At 39.9% G+C, this 19491-nt stretch overlaps 1 protein-coding gene across 7 annotated transcripts in view; it reads left to right on the top strand.

The window, feature by feature from the left end:
- Window positions 1–19491, top strand: part of LOC107562748 (protocadherin Fat 1-like) — a 104485-nt gene that overhangs the window by 73871 nt on the left and 11123 nt on the right. For all 7 annotated transcript variants that reach the window (XR_001606028.1, XM_016247451.1, XM_016247449.1 and 4 more), the window contains 12 exons: window positions 1167–5237; window positions 5897–6093; window positions 6538–6691; window positions 10638–10871; window positions 12024–12413; window positions 13399–13613; window positions 14026–14163; window positions 14245–14388; window positions 15076–15273; window positions 17587–18409; window positions 18499–18630; window positions 19081–19238. Coding sequence is in view for 6 of the 7 variants with exons in the window: in XM_016247451.1 (XP_016102937.1) it covers window positions 1167–5237; window positions 5897–6093; window positions 6538–6691; window positions 10638–10871; window positions 12024–12413; window positions 13399–13613; window positions 14026–14163; window positions 14245–14388; window positions 15076–15273; window positions 17587–18409; window positions 18499–18630; window positions 19081–19238 (6854 nt within the window). In the remaining variant the exon portion in view is untranslated. The remainder of the gene's footprint in view (window positions 1–1166; window positions 5238–5896; window positions 6094–6537; window positions 6692–10637; window positions 10872–12023; window positions 12414–13398; window positions 13614–14025; window positions 14164–14244; window positions 14389–15075; window positions 15274–17586; window positions 18410–18498; window positions 18631–19080; window positions 19239–19491) is intronic.

Below are 19491 nucleotides of genomic sequence, written 5' to 3'. Positions count from 1 at the left end.
TGATATGACACAAACAATGTTAACCATTTGTACATTCTCTAACACGCATATTTTAGATTCACAATTCATTTAAAATCCTCTGGTGTGTAAAAATATCATCATGTCCTCCTGTTTTTTTTACCCAAATAAAAGTTATAGGAGTATTAAATAGTAATGCTCATTATATTAGCGTTAGCCGCGTTTGTATAGGATGAAATTAAACTTACCTGCTTGAACTCTTTCATTTGATCTGGGTGTCTGTCTTTAAAGTGTTTTGTTAGTTTGATGTGTTTCATCATTTTGATGTTGCCACGTCTCAGTGGTTTTATGAAGAGAGCGCATATACGCAACTTTCAGATAGCACATCAAGAACCGGGTCGGTTTAAAAAAAACTTTTTAAAAAACTTGGTACCGTAACGTTTTCATTTTTTTAGTATCGACTTGGTACCGAAGTACCGGGTCTTTTGACAACACTAGCACAGATATGACACCAAGTGGCCTTTTGAGAATGCACATATTTGAAATGTCTGAGATTACAGAAGCTAATTGAAATGTACTGCACTTTATGTGTGTGTGTGTGTGTGTGTGTGTGTGTGTGTGCATGTTTATGTGGTTTATGAGGACACAAATTTGTATAATAACATGGGTATGACATAGGTATTACAACAAGAAGGAGATTTATGAGGACATTTTCAGTGTCCCCGTAATTCAAAAGGCTTATAAATAATTCAGAATGAGTTTTTATTGAAAATCTAAAAATGCAGAAAGTTTCCTGTGAGGGGTAGGTTTAGGGGTAGGGTTGGTGTAGGGCAATAGAAAATATGGTTTGTACAGTATAAAAACCATTTGGAGAGTCCCCATAAACCATAAAAACAAACCTGTGTGTGTGTGTATGAGACAGCAAACATTGTTCAGGTCACATACTGAATGACTCCCGCTCAGGCAGCTGATTAGATGCTTACTGTCTTTGACAAACTCAAATATTAATTATAGATAAAGCAAAACAAACAAAATGCATATCATTTTTAACTTTAAATCAATGCATCCATGATTTTCCTAAATTAAATTAATTCTTTAAAGCAGTTTGACACAAAATGTTTAAATTAACGAGTTCTAAAGAGTTCTGAAAAGTCAAATCTAATCCTTTTAGTAAGTGTTTGATGCATCTTTGTCATATTCCTTCCTAGGAAATGTGGCCAATTCATTTGCTATTGATCCTATCCTGGGCACCATCACTGTGGCAAAGGAGCTGGACCGTAGCAACAAGAACCGTTTTGAGCTTACTGTGAAAGCCTCTGACAAAGGCACACCACCACTTATTGCTACTGCTGCTGTGGACATAACTGTCACTATTTCTGACAATGCCATTCCTAAATTTGAAGAGAAGGAGTTTTCTGCTGAAGTCAGCGAAAACACTCTGCCTGGAGCCTTTGTGTGTCTAGTTACCGCCAATAGCAAATCATCAGTGTTCTATCAGATCAAAGACGGAAATGTGAATGGAGCATTTGACATTAACCCCAACTCTGGAGTGGTTGTGACTCATTCAGTTTTGGATTACGAGACTATTCCATCATACAAACTAACCATTCAGGGAACCAACATGGCCGGTCTGGCTAGTAACACTACTCTACTGATTCACTTGAAGGATGAGAATGATAATGCACCTATATTTATTCAAGATGAGTTCACTGGAATGGTCAGCGAGTCTTCTCCAGTGAACAGTGTAGTCCTCACCAAAGACAACACACCACTTGTCATCCGTGCTTTAGACATTGACCACGATGCTAACTCTAGACTGGTCTATCAGATTGTTGAGCCATTTGCCCATAATTACTTTGCCATCGACTCTAGTACTGGTGCAATCCGAACCGTCAGCGAATTGGATTATGAGCAAAGATCTGTGTTTCGCTTTTCTGTACAAGTCCACGACATGGGAATCCCCCGTCATTTTGCAGAGAAGGCTGCTAACGTGACTATTGAGATCCTGGACGTCAATGACTGCCCGCCTCAGTTCATCCAAGATCTATATGAAACCACAGTCTTAGTGCCAACTTACAAAGGAGTGGAAGTGATCACAGTCAATGCCACAGATGCAGACTCAGGTCCAAATTCAAGGCTCTTTTACTCTATTGTCGAAGGCAATATTGGAGAGAAGTTTAAAATGGACCCGGCCACAGGGGTTGTCACTATTCAAAATGTCACTCAGCTTAGAAGCAGGTATGAGCTCAAAGTAAGGGTGTCTGATGGCAGGTTTTCTAAAACAGCTTTGGTAAAAATAAATGTCAGAGAGAATAAGGAGAGTACTCTGAGGTTCACCCAAGAATCATACAAGGCCTCTGTACCAGAAAATTCCTTAGAGAAGAAGACTTTAGCTGTAATAGTTGCAGTGGGAAACCAAGTCAATGAACCTTTGTTTTATACCATTCTGAACCCTGATAAGAGATTCACAATAAGCCATACTTCGGGAGTACTCTCCTCTACAGGCATACCCTTTGATCGAGAAGAGCAAGGCATATTTGATATTGTGGTGGAGGTGACCAGAGAAGACAAGTTATCTGACATAGCCCATGTCCTTGTAACTGTGGTAATCGAAGATGTCAATGACAACCCACCGGTGTTTGTCAATTTACCCTATCAGGCACTGGTGCAGGTTGACACAGAAGTGGGTCACATCATCACAAAAGTGACTGTGGTTGATGCAGATGTTGACAGAAATGCTGAGATCAACTACCATCTTCAGGAGCTAAATGAGTTCGTTCAGATCAGCATGGATGGTGAAATCTCACTAACAAAGAAGCTTGAGAAAGACTCCCTTAACACTGAATTTGTAATCACCATTGTAGCCAGAGATGGAGGTGAACCAGCACTTTCCTCATCTGTTGAAGTGCCAATAATGGTTGTAAACAAAGCAATGCCTGTGTTTGAGAAAGCCTTCTACAGTCTGGAGATCCCAGAGAACATACCGTTACTGACACCTGTTGTACACATCCAGGCTAATGACTCTGAAGGCCCTAGAATAGTGTACACAATCACAGAAGGGGACCCTCTCAATCAGTTCTCCATCAACTTCAATACTGGTGTTATTCAGGTTGTAAAGCCTTTGGATTTCGAGACCCACCCAGCCTATAAACTCAGCGTAAGGGCCACCGACTCGCTAACCGGTGCCAAAGCTGAAGTCTTTGTTGACGTAATCTTGGAAGACATTAATGACAACCCACCTGTGTTCCATTGCAAACTGTACAATGCAAGCCTTTCGGAAGCATCAGTGATCGGCACATCCGTATTACAAGTATCAGCTACAGATGCTGATACTGGTAACAAGCAAGTGCTCTTTTATCAGATCGTTGAAGATAAAGATAAGAGCTCTGATTACTTTAGCATTGATCGTGACACGGGCACAATCTGGACTACTCAGATGCTTGACCATGAAGAAAAACCCTCACATAAGCTGATAATTAGAGCAGTTGATGGTGGAGTACCTGCCCTTTCCAGTGAGGTCATTGTGTTAATTGATGTAACAGATCTTAACGACAACACTCCAGTGTTCTCACAGAATGTCTATGAAGCTACGGTCAGTGAACTGGCACCTCGTGGCCACTTTGTCACCCAGGTTCAGGCTTCCGATGCTGACAACTCAAATAGTGGTAAACTTGAATTCTCAATTATATCTGGAAATGAGGGGCAAAACTTTGCAATAGATCCAAACACTGGGGCTATAATCATATCAAACCACCGGAAACCCCATATGGAGTCCCTCTACAACATCAATGTGTCTGTATCAGATGGTGTATTCAGAAGTTCAGCTATTGTCAAGGTCAGTGTTATTAGTGCTAACTTCCACAATCCTACATTCAACCAGGTGGATTATGTGGTTGAGCTGCTTGAGAACTCACCAGTTGGAACATTGGTAGCTGAGGCTCAAGCAACAGATGAGGACTCTGGTACAAATGGAAGACTCAGTTATCATATAGTCAATGACATTGCAAAAGACAAGTTCTCAATCTCTGAAAATGGAGAGATCTTCACTTTGGAGAGTCTTGACCGAGAGAATGCACTGGAAAAAGTAATTCCGATCTCTTTGATTGCTAAAGATGGTGGTGGCAAAGTTGGCTTCTGCACTGTAAATGTGATCTTAACCGATATCAATGATAATGCCCCGCAGTTCAGAGCTGCTGATTACAGAGTCAATGTTGCTTCCGACATGCCAAGAGGAACAACCATACTTAAGATTGCAGCGTCCGACATGGATGAAGGTAGTAATGCAGACATCACCTATTCTATTGAAGGAGACGCAGACAATGTTGAGGAGAATTTCGAAATCCACCAGTTTAGTGGTATCATTATAACAAAGGAAAGCCTCATTGGATTGGAAAACCAGCTCTACACATTTCTTGTACGAGCAAAAGATGGCGGAAATCCTGCCAAGTCCTCTGTTGTTCCCGTTTATGTCAGGATTCTTGTTCCCGAGGTTCCGGTGCCAAAGTTCATAGAGTCCCACTACAGGTTTGCCATAGATGAAGATCTTCCTCTTGGTTCAGAAATAGATGTCATTCAGGTCGAAAGTGATCAGCCAGTCTTTTACAGCCTGGTGAAAGGGAATACTCCTGAGAGCAACCAAGATGAGGTATTTATGGTTGATCCCAGCTCAGGATCTTTGAAGCTGGAGAAGAAGCTTGACCACGAGAGCACCAAATGGTATCAGCTAACCCTACAATCACAAAACGAATATGATGGTAACAAAGTTGTCTCTGCTGTGGACATCAGTATCCAGGTCAAGGATGTCAATGATAATCGACCGCTCTTTGAGTCAAACCCTTATGAAGCCTTCGTTGTGGAGAATCTCCCAGGTGCCACCTCTGTTATACAGGTAAAGGCCACAGACTTGGACTCGGGCACTAATGGCCATGTGGTTTACAATCTCGATTCCAACCAAGAGACAAGGGACATTGCAGAACTGTTTGCCATTAACAGTGAAACTGGATGGATTACCACATTAAAGGAACTTGACCGTGAGAAGAAAAACAAGTACACTGTTTCAATCTTAGCCACTGACCGTGGAGACAAAGTCCAGCTGATGGCCAGTACCAAGGTGGATGTCACAGTGGTAGATGTGAATGACAACCCACCAAGGTTCACAGCAGAGATCTATAAGGGCACAGTAAGCGAAGATGACCCACCTGGTGGAGTCATTGCCATTCTTAGCACTACAGACCTGGACACAGAGGAAAGTAACAAGCAAATCAACTACTTTATCACAGGTAAGTCTTATGTTGATTTTGTACCTCTAGATTAATTTTCGCTGTTACATGCCACCATTGTCATTTCAGTTGTATTTGATGGAATAGTTTAACTTAACTAATTTATGATGGAATAATTTATAGTACCAACAATGAATAATATTTGGGGAAACCACTTACAGCTAAAGCAAAATATCCTATGATGTGCTACAAAATTGTCAAGAGATTATAAAAAGAAAACAGGATAATTTTCCCAATGACACTTTTGAAACAAAGCAAGAATGTTTCAGCTCTAGTGATAATTAATTAACGCGAACATCGATGCCAAGCGTGAGATGGGATGAGCACTTTCTGGCAGAGAACTGTCTCATTACATCCACTCGTCTTCGCCTGATCGTAGAGTGATGACAGAAATTGGCATAACACTCACACAGCCACTTATTTACATAGACGCTTTGTGTTAATATTGTGAAGTCCAAGCAAACAAGAAGTAAAGCTTCATGAATACCGTGGAGTACACATGGCACAGAAAGCTCACAATAACTTGTGAAATATAAGCAGTTATAAATTGAGCCATTACTGTAGCTACTGCACTTATAACAGGAAACCACACAAATAAATAGTAATTTTATCTGCCATTCATTAGTTTGACTGACATTTCTCATGTGTGCTCTCTAAAGGTGGAGACCCCTTGGGGCAGTTTGGCATTGAGCATACTCAAGGCGAGTGGAAGGTCTCGGTGCGGAAGCATCTCGACAGGGAGGAGAAGGACAATTACTTGCTGAACATTACGGCAACTGACGGGACCTTCACAGCCAAGGCTGTGGTTGAAGTCAAGGTCTTGGATGCCAATGACAACAGCCCAATTTGTGAGAAGGTATGAATGTTAGTTTTGTGTGTATGTGTGTGTGGGAAGTGCATTGCAGCAAAATGTCATGTAGTCTGATTCTGTCAGTTAAGGGGAGGGCACAGCCTACCCGCTGTGCATGCTAAATGGAACGAGACTTGGAGAGAAAGACAGAATGTCAGGAGGGATTTGAAAAGGTCCTTATGTGAAATGCAGCATTTAAGTGATTTTGCACTGTGAGAGGGTTTTGTGAGGGCTAATGTGCTTCTTTTACGTATTGTGTTCCTTTTTGAATAATGTTAATTTAATAGAACTCCTGCGGTGAAAATCTTTTAGCACTTTTTTCAATTTGGGGTCACAATTACCACCAAAGTCCTTTCTCTTTACTTTCATTTCGCTCTCCTTTTTGGCCCTGTCATCCCATTTGTGAAGTCACTTCTGATTTTTACCTGCCTCCCTTTCTGTTCTTTGCAGTCATTCTATATGGAAAGCATCCCAGAGGATTCCCCTGCTGGTAGGCTTATCCTGCAGGTCTCTGCCACAGATGCTGACATCCGTTCCAATGCACAGATCTCCTACGAGCTGCTCGGGGCCGGATCAGAGCACTTTAGCATCGACTCTGAGACAGGTACGCATTAGGATTTAGTATTTGTATAGCTATATGTTTAGTATTAGTATATAGTATATATATATATATACACACTAGTACTGTCAAACGATTAATCATGTCCAAAATACAAATTTTGTTTACATAATATATGTGTGTACTGGGTACATTTATTATGTATATATAAATACACACACATACAATATATATTTCGAAAATATTAACATGTATATATTTATATTCATATAATTTATATTATATATAAATATATTTAAAATATAAACATAACTTATTTTTCTTAAATATATGCATGCATGTGTGTGCATTTATATATACATAATAAATATACACAGTACCCCCACATATATTATGTAAACAAAAACTTTTATTTTGGATGCGATTAATCGCGATTAATCATTTGACAGCACTAATATACACACACACACACACTAATTTTGAACTGTTTGCAGTCAGTAAGATTCATTTATGCTGTTCAGCATGAAAGCATTAAATTGATGAAAAATGACAGTAACAACATTTATAATGTTTCAACTGATTTCTGTTTCAAATAAATCCTCTTCTTTTGAATTTTACATTCATTAAAGAATCCTGAAAATGTATCACTGTTTCCACAAAATATTGAAAGTGTCTACACTGATAATAAGACATTTTTCTCAGTAATGGCTACTGAAAAATTCGGCTTTACCATTACATTACATTTTAAAATGTATTAAAATAGAAAATCATTATTTTAATGTTTTAATTATATTTTGCTTTATTCACATTAATATTGCTGTTTTTTTACTAAATTTTTGAGTAAACAAATGCAACCTTGATGAGCATTCTTTCTAAAACATTAAAATTTTTACAGACCCCAAAAATCTGAACAGGCTAAGACCAGTCTCAATAGCCAGACAAATATATGCTTCATACTAGGGCTGTGCGATATGGACAAAAAAAAAGCTATCGCGATTTCTTTGATCAATTTTGCGATTTCGATTTTAATCACGATTTTGACACACACAGACATGCTTTACAGTCATAAATGCATTCAGTGTGAATTTGAAACATATTTCCAAAAGAAAACCAATTAGAGCTTTATCAAGAAGCTGTAACATGTCTCTAGAACAGACGTAAGACAAAATAATCACTAAGTAAATGTGTAACAAAATGTCTCTAGAATAGACATATGGCAGGAAAAAAAAATCCAGTGTCCAGGGATTTTGTTTTGCCATGCATTGGTCATAGAGCTCTTTGTGGCGTTGCCTCAGATGTTGAACTAGATTTGTTGCGTCAAGTTCACACGTACTCCGTCTGCAGTGCGTATACAGCCTATGTGTATGCGGTGCAGAAGCAGCACGGACTCATTTTGCTTTCGCACAGGACGCGTTTGCAGTCCGCTCCTGATCCGCGGCTGTTTACCACAAACACAACATTTATCCATTATTTTTATTTCAAATCCAAACGTTGTTTCTGAAAATGCTTTTTCAGCATTGTGATTCTCTTTTATCACAGTACAGTAATACAATCTTTCATAGACATATTCACGTTTAAACTCAATAAATATAACGTTGTTTAACTACCACCACGAGTGCCATCTATTATTGCATTGTTTATCTAAAAGTGCACTTTTCCTTGTTTTAAATCTAGCAAAAAAGCCATGTGTTGACTGTGAAATAGTAGACTTTAATTATATGCATTTATGGTGTAATTACTAAATTTCCGTGTCAATCTATGTAAATTTTTACTGTGAATAATGCGCTGTGCATGCAGCACAGCAGAAATAGACTCATGACTGCTGCAGACGCACCGCTCCTGGAGCGCACTGCCGGACCGCAATCGCATGCAGTGTGAACGCTCTGATCCGTTAACATGGGCACGGACAAAATACGCACCACAGATGGAGTGTGTGAACCTGGCGTTACGTTTGTATGCCCGCCCGGGCTGTTCTGTTCTCGTGCTCCATTTAGGCGTGCTGCATTCTGATTGGTTCAAATAGCATACTGCGGGAGGTCGGGGGCTCGGAAAATTGTTCTGTAAAGCGATTTAGAAATCGCGCATGCTCAAATCGCGATTTTAGGACGGTTTCGATTAATCGCACGGCCCTACTTCATACACACAAAACATTTTCAACATCATTTACTTTTGCCTGCAGTCAAACACACATCCCATTTAAAACCATAATGATTTCTAATTTAATTACTTGTATAATCCCAGGGAAAGGTGTACACCCTTGGGCTTTTATTACTGTTTTACAGTGAATACCGTGGAATTCTGTTGCCAGTATTGTTCTTCTCATTTTTTTACTTGCCTGTTTTATTCACACAAAATATTTGAATAAAGCATTTCAAGTGTTGCCTCACTTAAGCTATTAACTCAGATCAGCTGTCTCTCAACTGTGTGAATTAAACATCAGTTCCAGCCGGAAAGAGAGCAGAAATCAACAGTGGGTTTATGATAGCGTCACACTACTACAACACAAAAGCTATTGTAAAGGCGCTACTCACTGGCTCTTTGATAACACCAAGTGTGAAGGCAGGGAATGCTGGCTCGCAAACTGAAGGAGCGCTACTGTTCTTCTGTGTGGGTTTAGTGTGCACAGAGAATTTCTTCGCTTTGCTTTTTTTCCCATTCATTCCGTCATGGAAAAGAAGAGTTGCATTATTGCAAGTTAGCAATGCCAAGTGTGCTCTCGAGCGAGCCAACCAGACCCCTGAAAGCTGGCGACTGCTTTTCCGAGGGTGACTTTCCCTTTGCTTCGTTTCTCAGCTCACTCTCCAAGCAGCCCACATGCCGACTGCACTTTATTCTCCCTTACTATTTCTCTAATTTCTCACCATCCCTCTCCTCTTTAATCTTTTCTATTTCTTAAAGTCGCTCAGCGCAAGGATGGTTTTAGCTTCCCTCGAGGGGGAACTTTTGGACACCCTGAATTCATTCCTCGTTGAGATGCACTCCAGCTGAAAGGTCAACACCAAACAGCTGGCACACAAAAGGGCAGTTTTGAATCAGTGACCGCTCCAATGGAACGTAGCTTATGCTTGCTGAAATTAGGTCAGATCATTTACTCATAAAAGAGATGACTTTCTCCTTCTCTCACTGCTTTTCTTTTGAGGGCGTTTTTAGAGTGTCCTCTTAACTTGATTTGACAGATGAGATAGTTTAAAGTGGAATTGGATTGGGTCTTGTTCATTAGTGCAGTGCCAGCTGATGTTCAAAGTGATTGATGGGGGGTGAATTTTGGGGTTTTTAGAAAGCGACAACTATAAAAAATATACATAAAGAAGCTTTGCAGACATAAAGAATGAGAGAGCAATAAACTGTTTGTGTGTGCAGAAGAAGCATCAGGGATCCTTCGAACTAGAGTTTACAGAAATTGCAAATTAATTAATGGGTTAGTTCATCCAAAAATAGAATGTGAGAGATTTCTGTCTCTCTATTTAAAGTCCATGCAACCAAAACTGTGATGCTTCAAAAAGTCCATTAAAGTCATTGTAAACATTGTGATGAACGATTTAATTAAGGATTTTATTTAAATAAAAACATCGATCAATGCACATACATAGTTCACATTAATTATGGTAAATCCTAAATAAAATCAGAAATCTCTTGGGTTTCATTAAAAATATCTTAATTTGCATTTCAGAGATGAACGAAAGTCTTATGGGTTTTGAACAACATTGTTTGATGAAAATTGTTGCAAAGACACAAAAAAACAAAGTTTTGTGTAGGCGACATTGTGTTGTGTGACCAAAAGTTTAAAAGATTTTACCTTTAAATGCAAAACAGTCTGACATAGTTATGACCAATTTTATACCAGTGACATTTCACAATGGGCAGGGCAACTCAGCATGACACCGTGGTCACAGCTGGTTAGAACAAAAACTCATTATTTACATGGAATAGCTGTTATCTCTTGTGACATTCTTGTTAGGACACAGTGTAAAGTGTGTTTTTGTTTTATCAGGTGAATTAAAAACACTGCTCCCTCTGGACCGTGAAGAAGAGGAGGCGCACAAGATGAAGGTGCGTGCTCTGGATGGAGGTGGACGCTTTTGTGAAGCAGAAGTTGAAATCACAGTCGAAGATGTCAATGACAACGCTCCACAGTTCACCTCTGACCCCTACACATTCACTGTGTTCGAAAACACAGAGATAAACACACCTGTGGCTCGACTGTATGCCTCAGACCTGGACACAGGTGAGATCTTCAATATCCAGATCAATGATATATTTATTTAAAAATATATCAAAATAGAAATTGTGTTTGTATATAAGTGTGTTTCCCTAAATATTCTCCAATTTTGCAACAGTGTGGCCTGTCAGTGTTCATCTGCTGTGTTAGTACTTTCCACTCTGATTTTCTCTGATTTTCATTTGCATGGATTCCTCTCTTATCATCCTTTGTTCTGCACTCCATATCCTCAAACAGACACATTTTGTGCTCTGTGTACATTCCTATTTCACTTACTTTAAGTCTAGCCTAAACACAACCAATCTCTTATTCTTACCTCACACAACCTTCAGATCACCGGTTACTTTTTGAAAGCCCGTAAAGTAGTAAAATACTAATTAAACTATTGACCGCTCCTATGACATGCTTTTACCTGCACTTATAGTGGAGGCCTATGAGACTAGCCTGCAACTAGGTAGCTGCATCATTGACTTGAAATTATCATAAGAAGGTGTTTGTCAAGTGATCAATAGACTTACATGCATACTGAACTGTCATAAAGCAGCTGCATTGCAGTAATTTGGTCTGACTGAAACTTTGTAGAACACAAGAGATTGTGTTAACTGGCTATAATGAGAGAGTGTGTCTTGATAGATAGGATTGTACTAGCAAGCCACAAATGAGGCTTACTCAAAAATGCATTAGAGGGATTAGTGTACTCTATCTTCGTCTTGTTTGTTTGTGTGTGTGCTTTCCCCAATATAATAAGTGGCACTCATTCACTTCTTAATATGCAGCTCAGGACCAGAGGTTTTACAACTGAATCTTTTGTAGGATGAATTTATAAGTCATTATAGTTAAGCAAATGAGACAAAGACACAGACACACTATAGGTTCTTGCAAATGATTATAACTGCTTGAGGCTTTGCCATTGATTTGAGAGCTTCTTAATCTTCAAAATGTATTGATTTGTTGGCAATCTTTATGAATTGTTTGTCCTTTCTTAGTAACAAATACGACAACAGCAATAGAGGGTCAAAATTGCGAGTTTCATTTGTGCATTAAATGAAGGAATAATTGACAAATATTACTGATAGAGCAAGTGTTACTGTGTAATTGTTCAGAAGTTTGGGGTTAAATGTCTATATTAATCTCATTGTGCTTTGTGTGTGTGTTTAGGTTCTAACGCAGAGGTCCTCTATTCACTGCTGGACTCTGCTGGTGGTGTGTTCTCCATCGATGAGGAGACAGGCGTCGTGCATCTGGATCGTCCTCTGGACCGTGAGCTTCAGTCACTCTACACCCTCCGTGCTCGCGTCACCGACCGTGGGAGCCCGCGCCGTCTCTCCTCCCTCACCACTGTCAGTGTTTCCATCTTGGACATCAACGACAACCCTCCAGTGTTTGAGCGGCGCGAGTACACTGCCACCATCGCAGAAGACATTCTGGTGGGCACCCAGGTGTTGCGGGTACACGCAGCCAGCCGAGACACAGAAGCAGGCGCTGAGATTACATACTCCATAATCAACGGAAACGAGAGAGGAGCGTTCCGCATTGACCCCCATACAGGTAAACACAACAGCTTTGATGAACCTGTTGAGATCTCTGCAGCACTGGCTCTCAGTTAAATTTCGTGTCGACTTTAAAGTTCTTATGCTTACATATAAGGCACTTTATGGCCTGGCTCCAGAATTTTTGTCTCATCTTATATCGATGTATACCCCAAACAGTAATCTTCACTCTTCTCAGCGTGTTCTTTTGGTTGTCCATCAAACACGTTTCCACCTTCCATAGGTGATAGGGCTTTTTCTACATATGCACCTAAGATGTGGAACCTACTTTCAGATGAAATTGTGAAGTATGTTCACATGGAATTTTTAAATCATATTTGAATATTTTTCCAAAAATATTGAATATTTGCCAGTGCCAATAGCCTTGTGGGCAGCGCGCTATGGGCGTCCCGAGTTTGAATCCGAACTTGAGGACCTTTCCTGATCCCCTCCCTCTCTCTCCCAACTTCCTGTCAGCTCTGATCTGTCCTATCATAACAAAGGCAGAAAAGCCAAATATAAATCTTAAAAAAAAAAGTTAAATATTTTAAGTCTGCTTATTAGATTGTCATATGTATTGTTTATTTTTTATTTTTTGTATTTTTTATGTAAAACACTTTAATAAACTTCTTTAAAGGCACTATACAAAATAAATTATTATTATTATCAAGCATTCAAATAGAGAAAATAGGGAACCTATAATTGTAGACTATGTAGCATCTATGAGGCTCCCAAATACTCATACAACCGAAAGAACGTGGAGCACTTCACTCAAATATAAAGGATGCACAAAGTTTCTTCTTCTGCCACTTTCCTTATCTTCCTTATTCCAGTTGTTTTCTATTGCATATTAGAAACAGTTTTTGTTTGTTTGTTTTTTTCATTCATTTAGTTATTTATTAATTTATTTACTTTATTAATTTATTTAATTATATGGAAAATAAATACTTTATTATTTCGATATTTTCATGTACCTTGACATCTCATTGTCCTTTTCTTCCCAGGCGGTGTCTTCGTGATCGAGCCTTTGGACTATGAAACGGCACATGAGTTTTATCTAACAGTGGAGGCTACAGATGGAGGAACGCCACCGCTCAGCGACATGGCCACAGTGAACATTAACCTGACTGATGTAAATGACAACAGCCCCATCTTCAACCAAGATATTTACTCTGCTGTGATCAGCGAAGATGCAGAACTGGGAAAGACAGTGCTCACTGTGAGTCATCGGCTTCTCTTTCTGAAGCACTTCTGATTTTATTGTGCCCTACTCAGGTCTCTGTTACATCATCTCCTAAAATCAACACAGAGCAAAGAACACGCACACTAAACAAACACAGCCCAATGTCAAACTAAAGCTCGGCGACCCACACCAATCTTTAATCTCGCTCTCACTCTGGTCATTTATTAGAGATGTTCATGCCTTATCATGCTGAATATAAATTGTCAGTGTGAAATTGAGGCTTTGATACCCAGCTCTTTTTCACTTGCATGCTTTCTGATTTCCCTCGAGAGTCTCAGCCAATAGTTACTGACTCGCGAGGCAAAAAGGACGAAAGGCTGGGGTGTTGCTTACCTGAGTCTGTGGTAGTCTTTATCTTAGCCAGGTGTGTGTTTCTCTGTGTGTGAAGGTCATGGCTGATGATGCAGATGGTCCATCCAGTAATCAGGTGCGCTTCTCCATCATTGATGGCAATCAAGGCAGTCCTTTCACCATCGACCCCATCAGAGGAGAGGTCAAGGTGGCCCGCCAGCTCGACAGAGAGAAGGTACAGAACACTCGGTAGCAGGTACATTGGCAGTCTGTTCCTGAAACCTAATGATGACATTTTGTTTTGTTTGTTTTTTAGACTTCAGGTTACACTCTGACTGTGTTGGCCTCTGACAACGGAAGCCCGGCTCGTTCCGGCAGCGCTACAGTCAACATAGATGTCTCGGACATAAACGATAACCCACCTCTCTTCTCTCAGGCAAACTACAGCATCATTATACAGGTCTGATTTCTCAGAGGAGACGATACAGTGATTTCACTGTCAACAATCGCTCTCCAATGCCTGCTTGTTCTAAGGAATTCACTGTTATTCTGGTTTGGGGTCACTAGACACAGATGCATTGGGGTGTTCACATAAAATATGCTTTTGTATTCAAAAACAGCTGCAAAAAGTAACAATTCTTAATATTGACATGTGTCCTAACATTAGACAATGAAAAAAACAGTGCAGTCTTGTTATTGTTAGTTAAAATACACTAATGTTTTTCATTCAAAAAAGAAATGAAATGAAACACCTAAGCTTTCAAATCTTTAGCTTTTTAGTTTACTTTTTATGATGCAAACAAATATCAGTAGATAGTAGATGATAATATATGTCCTATAAAATAGGAAATAATGACTCCCTACATTATTTCCCACAGATTATTGTGTTTCACGCTGAAATTCATCATTATGGAAATTAAATGCATTTCGAATAATGTTCCCATTTGCCTTTTGGAACATTGGAAAAATCATTATTAGTCACCAGATATGTCTGTGCTTGCTGGCTCATATTAAATATAATCATAGCTTCTCAATGTGAGCTGTAAAAATTGTTACATGCCAAATTCGCCTTAAGATGTTAAAAAAAGTGTGAATGTTGTAGGTCTAAATTATAAAACCTTTAACATGTTCTGCATATGTTGTATAGGAGAACCAGCCAGTCGGTACCAGTGTTCTCCAGATGACCGTGTCTGACCGTGATGCCTCCCACAATGGACCTCCTTTCACGTTTTCTATCATCAGTGGGAACGAGGGCGATGCCTTCCAAATCACTTCTCAGGGCGTGCTGGTCTCTGCGGCAACTCTGAGCCGCCAGACCCAAGAGTTCTACCTCCTGCAGGCCCAGGTGAGACCTCAGTCTCCCTCTGACTCTCCAACTCTCACTAAAGCTGTAGGGGTCTTTTTCAGTTATCACTGGAGGTCTGAGATAGATGAATAGTAGAGCTGAGGTGAAGCAGTGCTTGTTCAGTACTCCCCACACAGGCCAGGCATGGTCAATAGAGTATGATGAAGGAGCAGCCATGAAAACTTGAGCAGAGGAGAGGACCTGTAAGAAAATCATTACAGCTGTCTTATTCCCAGTCTCCTCTTCTTTTAGGTGTTCTGTTTCCTTTGTTCAGTAGGAGGTCATTCTATGCAATGGGCCACTTTTCAATTTTGATAGTAAATTTTAAGTAGTTTTTGTAAGATTTTAAACAAAAGATGTCTTTAAGTCTTAATAAATTGCATTTGACTTTTTCAAAGGACAGATGCTGTTATGTATATCTTTGATTTATGTAACATTTTATTATGGTAACAGGGTTGATGTACTACATAAGACCACAACCTCTAGTATTTGAATTAATACAATGTCAACAAATTTATTTGTATATATCATCAATTTTTTTTACTTTTTCATTAATGTTTTATTAGGGCTACAAATTGTACCCGTTTTGTAAAATTGTGAAATTAATAGGGACTGTGAAATGGGAGGCAAAGTGATAGGTACAAGAGGATGGAACAGAAGTAAATAACGTGAGCCAGGCTCAAACTTGTGCAGCTGTCCATTGTTTCAAGAGTAAATCCAGGCTCGAGTGCTCCCTCTACTGACTGTGACTGCACATTTTGCATGGAGTGGCTGAAAATAAGTGTCAAAGTCGTTCTGCCCTTAATACTCAATTATACTTCAAACAGCTGATTTGATAATTTGGCACCATATGTTAGAAGACTAATAATCTATTGTTTTAGTTAACAACATATATGGTGCTTGATGTTCTGTGCTGTAAAGCTTTTTAAGTGGGAGAACTTGCACAATTGGTGGCTGACTAAATACTTTTTTGCCCCACTGTATCATAGGAGGTATGAAATCAAAACTGTTTTGAAACGGACTCCTTTATGAGTTCTTCTGTAAATACTCGCCAGTGCTTGCTAAAGCAAACATCATCATTACCACAAATTAGTGTTAGTGATCTGATACCCAACCCAACCGAACATATCAAGAAAATCTGACTTTTTCTGTGTTTAAGTGCTATAATCAGGTCCCCAGTGCATCTACTAACCCAGGAAACATGACAAAGATTAACACAGTATTTTTTTTTGGTAAGCCTTTCTCTGCAAGCATGTAAAAAAAAGTTTGTCAGATTTCGCTCCCCCCGTGACATAGAAAGGGGATCTTATTATAATATTACTGCCCCTTAATCTTCACGTTTCCATCCACGTTTCTACCAGTGGTGTAGCAGTTCTAATGCCATGGCGAAAGTTCAAGCAAATCATGCTAACTGTTCTGTCTTTGGCTGCACAGGCGAGCACAGAACATTATTTAAAATCCCAGCCTCAAAAGAGTCAAGAGAGCAGTGGATTTGTTTATTTATTTAACAGCTGACGCAGCTGATACTCTCCAAAATGGCGCTACAGGGTGACGCGGAGGAGACGAATTGTTGAATAAAGTCGTTTTTTTTTTTTTTTTTGCGCACAAAAAGTATTCTCGTAGTTTCGTAAAATTACGGTTGAACCCCGGATGTCACATGAATTATTTTACCGATCTCCTTGCTATGTCTCTGGACTTGGGAACATTTCAGTTGTATTGCTGTCTATGGAGGGTCAGACAGCTCTCAGATTCCATAAAAAATATCTTAATTTGAAACGACATGAGGGTAATTAATGACAGAATATTCATTTTTGGGTGAACTATCCCTTTATGTGCAATAAGACATGAAAGAGAACTTAGTTTAGTATGCACATGTCGTGTGACAGCCGCTTTTTGTGCGTGTGCTTTGGATGTGTGCGCTCAGAAAACCATATATCAGAAGTTTAAACTAATATGGTTTAACGCATGATTTCAACGTGATAGACATGATAATCAAAATCAAACACGTTTTTTTAGCAGAGTATCTGAGGTACTAGCTGTAAAAGCACAGCCCTATTCTGGAAAAGGGGGCGGGGAGCAGCAGCTCATTTGCATTTAAAGAGACATGCACAAAGGCAGGGTGTTTTTGCTTCCACTCAAAATAGACATTTTCAAAATTTTATAATAAATGATCTGTGGGGTATTTTGAAACTTCACAGACACATTCTGGGGACACATGAGACTTATTTGTAAAAAGGGACATAAAAAGTCTCCTTTAAATCTTTCTAATTGCTGCAATTCTGTATCCTAAATCTCTTGGCTCTTTTACTCTAGGTAACAGACAGCGGTCGGCCACCATTGGTCTCCACAGCATTTGTGAGTGTACATTTGATCGAGGAGAGCATCTACCCTCCTGTCATTCTTCCCCTGGACATCTTTATCACCACCGCAACAGACGAATATTCAGGCGGGGTCTTGGGTAAAATCCACGCCACTGATCAGGATGTTTACGACACTCTAACCTACAGCCTCACACCCGATAGTTCCTCCGCCTCCGAAAACTCTGGCCTCTTCTCTGTCTCTCCTGCTGATGGGAAACTTGTAGCCCGTGGGAATCTGGATGCTGGTCAATACGTCCTTAACATTACAGTGACAGATGGCCGTTTTACTGTAGCAGCCCGAGTCAATATTCACGTTCGGCAGGCAACAGCACAAGCGCTCGATAACTCCATCGCCGTGCGATTCTCTGCAATAGCACCGGAGGAGTTTATCGGAGATTATTGGCGGAACTTTTTGCGGGCTTTACGGAACATCGCCGGTGTCAGACGCGGAGATGTGCAGTTAGTCAGCTTGCAACCTGCTGCCGATGCCTCCGGTGACCTAGAAGTACTTCTAGCTCTAGAAAGGTCAGGAAGTCCATTCCAGCCCCAGGAGGTGGTGTACAGGAAGCTGAACGCCTCAGTTGGGGTAATCGAAGAGATGACTGGAGTCCGTATTGTACGAGTTGTGAAGAAACTCTGTGCTGGTTTGGACTGTCCTCTTAGTTACTGCCAAGAAACCGTTTCCTTGGAGACGGGAGCAGTGTCGGCCTACAGCACGGCTAGGATTAGTTTTGTTACGCCACGTCACATGCGCACTTCCAAATGTCTCTGTGAAGGTAACACGGATATACAGACACCAAATATTTCAAAGATGTATTTCACTTCCATTCTAGAGTGATGATAACCCTTTTATGTGTGATTATAGGAGCTGAGTGTCCTGTCCTGAGTAAACTCTGTGAGGGAAGCCCCTGTCCTGATGGCCTGGAGTGTGTAGAAGATCCCACACAGAGCAAATTCAAATGCATCTGTCCTGAGGGAAAACAGGAAGAGTGCTCAGGTATGAACACACATATTAGTGCAACTCACACTCTCTATTAAAGCACAGTATTGAAGTCCCATTCTTTTATTAGTGCTACTTGCTCAAAGTATCCATATTACTTGAGTTAAACTTGTCCTGCTGTATTTATAGTACACAACAATAGATGTATATTAAATGAAGGGACCCCGCCATGCATGGAGATCAGTGTTATTTTGGTATCATTTATATACTGTTAAAGTGTTTAATATTTTGAATTAGATTTTATTATTTGCATGTTTGCTGTTTAAAATTGAACTGATAATGTCATTGCATAATGAATTCTGATTTGTTTGTGTTTTATACAGCATTACAAGCACTAATGTTTTGTTCATGAAATGGACGTTTAGTTTTGCTGCATTAGAAATGTAGTGTTGGGTGTGGACATTATGATAACATCACTAATTTGTTTTGGTTTGCTGTGTGTTTTAGAGCGTCAGTCATTGACATTCAGCGGAAATGGATATGCACGGTACAGGCTGATGGAGAACGAGAATAAGGAAGAAATGAAGCTGTCCCTCAGACTGAGAACATTTTCCAGCCACGCTACTGTCATGTATGCCAAAGGCACAGACTACAGCATACTGGAGGTGAGTGTGTATTTTTAACCCCCTCTATCCTTCCAAAAAAAGAAGAGAAAACAGAATGAGAGATATTCTGGAGCTGGGAGAAGAGAGGGGAGCTCTTTCTCACGCATTCCACTTTGGTGAGGGAAAACCGCACAGCTGACAGAAAGAGCAAAGGAGTCTGGGACTCAAATGCAAGCAGTGTCATCTCCCTGCTCTTACATTATAATAATCTGTTTCTGCTTATCCCTGAAGCATCATTCCTCATTTCATTTGT

The sequence above is a fragment of the Sinocyclocheilus grahami genome, unplaced genomic scaffold, assembly GCF_001515645.1.
Source record: "Sinocyclocheilus grahami isolate Dianchi unplaced genomic scaffold, SAMN03320097.WGS_v1.1 scaffold836.1, whole genome shotgun sequence".
NCBI lineage: Eukaryota > Metazoa > Chordata > Actinopteri > Cypriniformes > Cyprinidae > Sinocyclocheilus > Sinocyclocheilus grahami.
The sequence above is the reverse complement of the archived record's forward strand: the minus strand, read 5'-3'. Positions and strand labels throughout refer to the sequence as shown.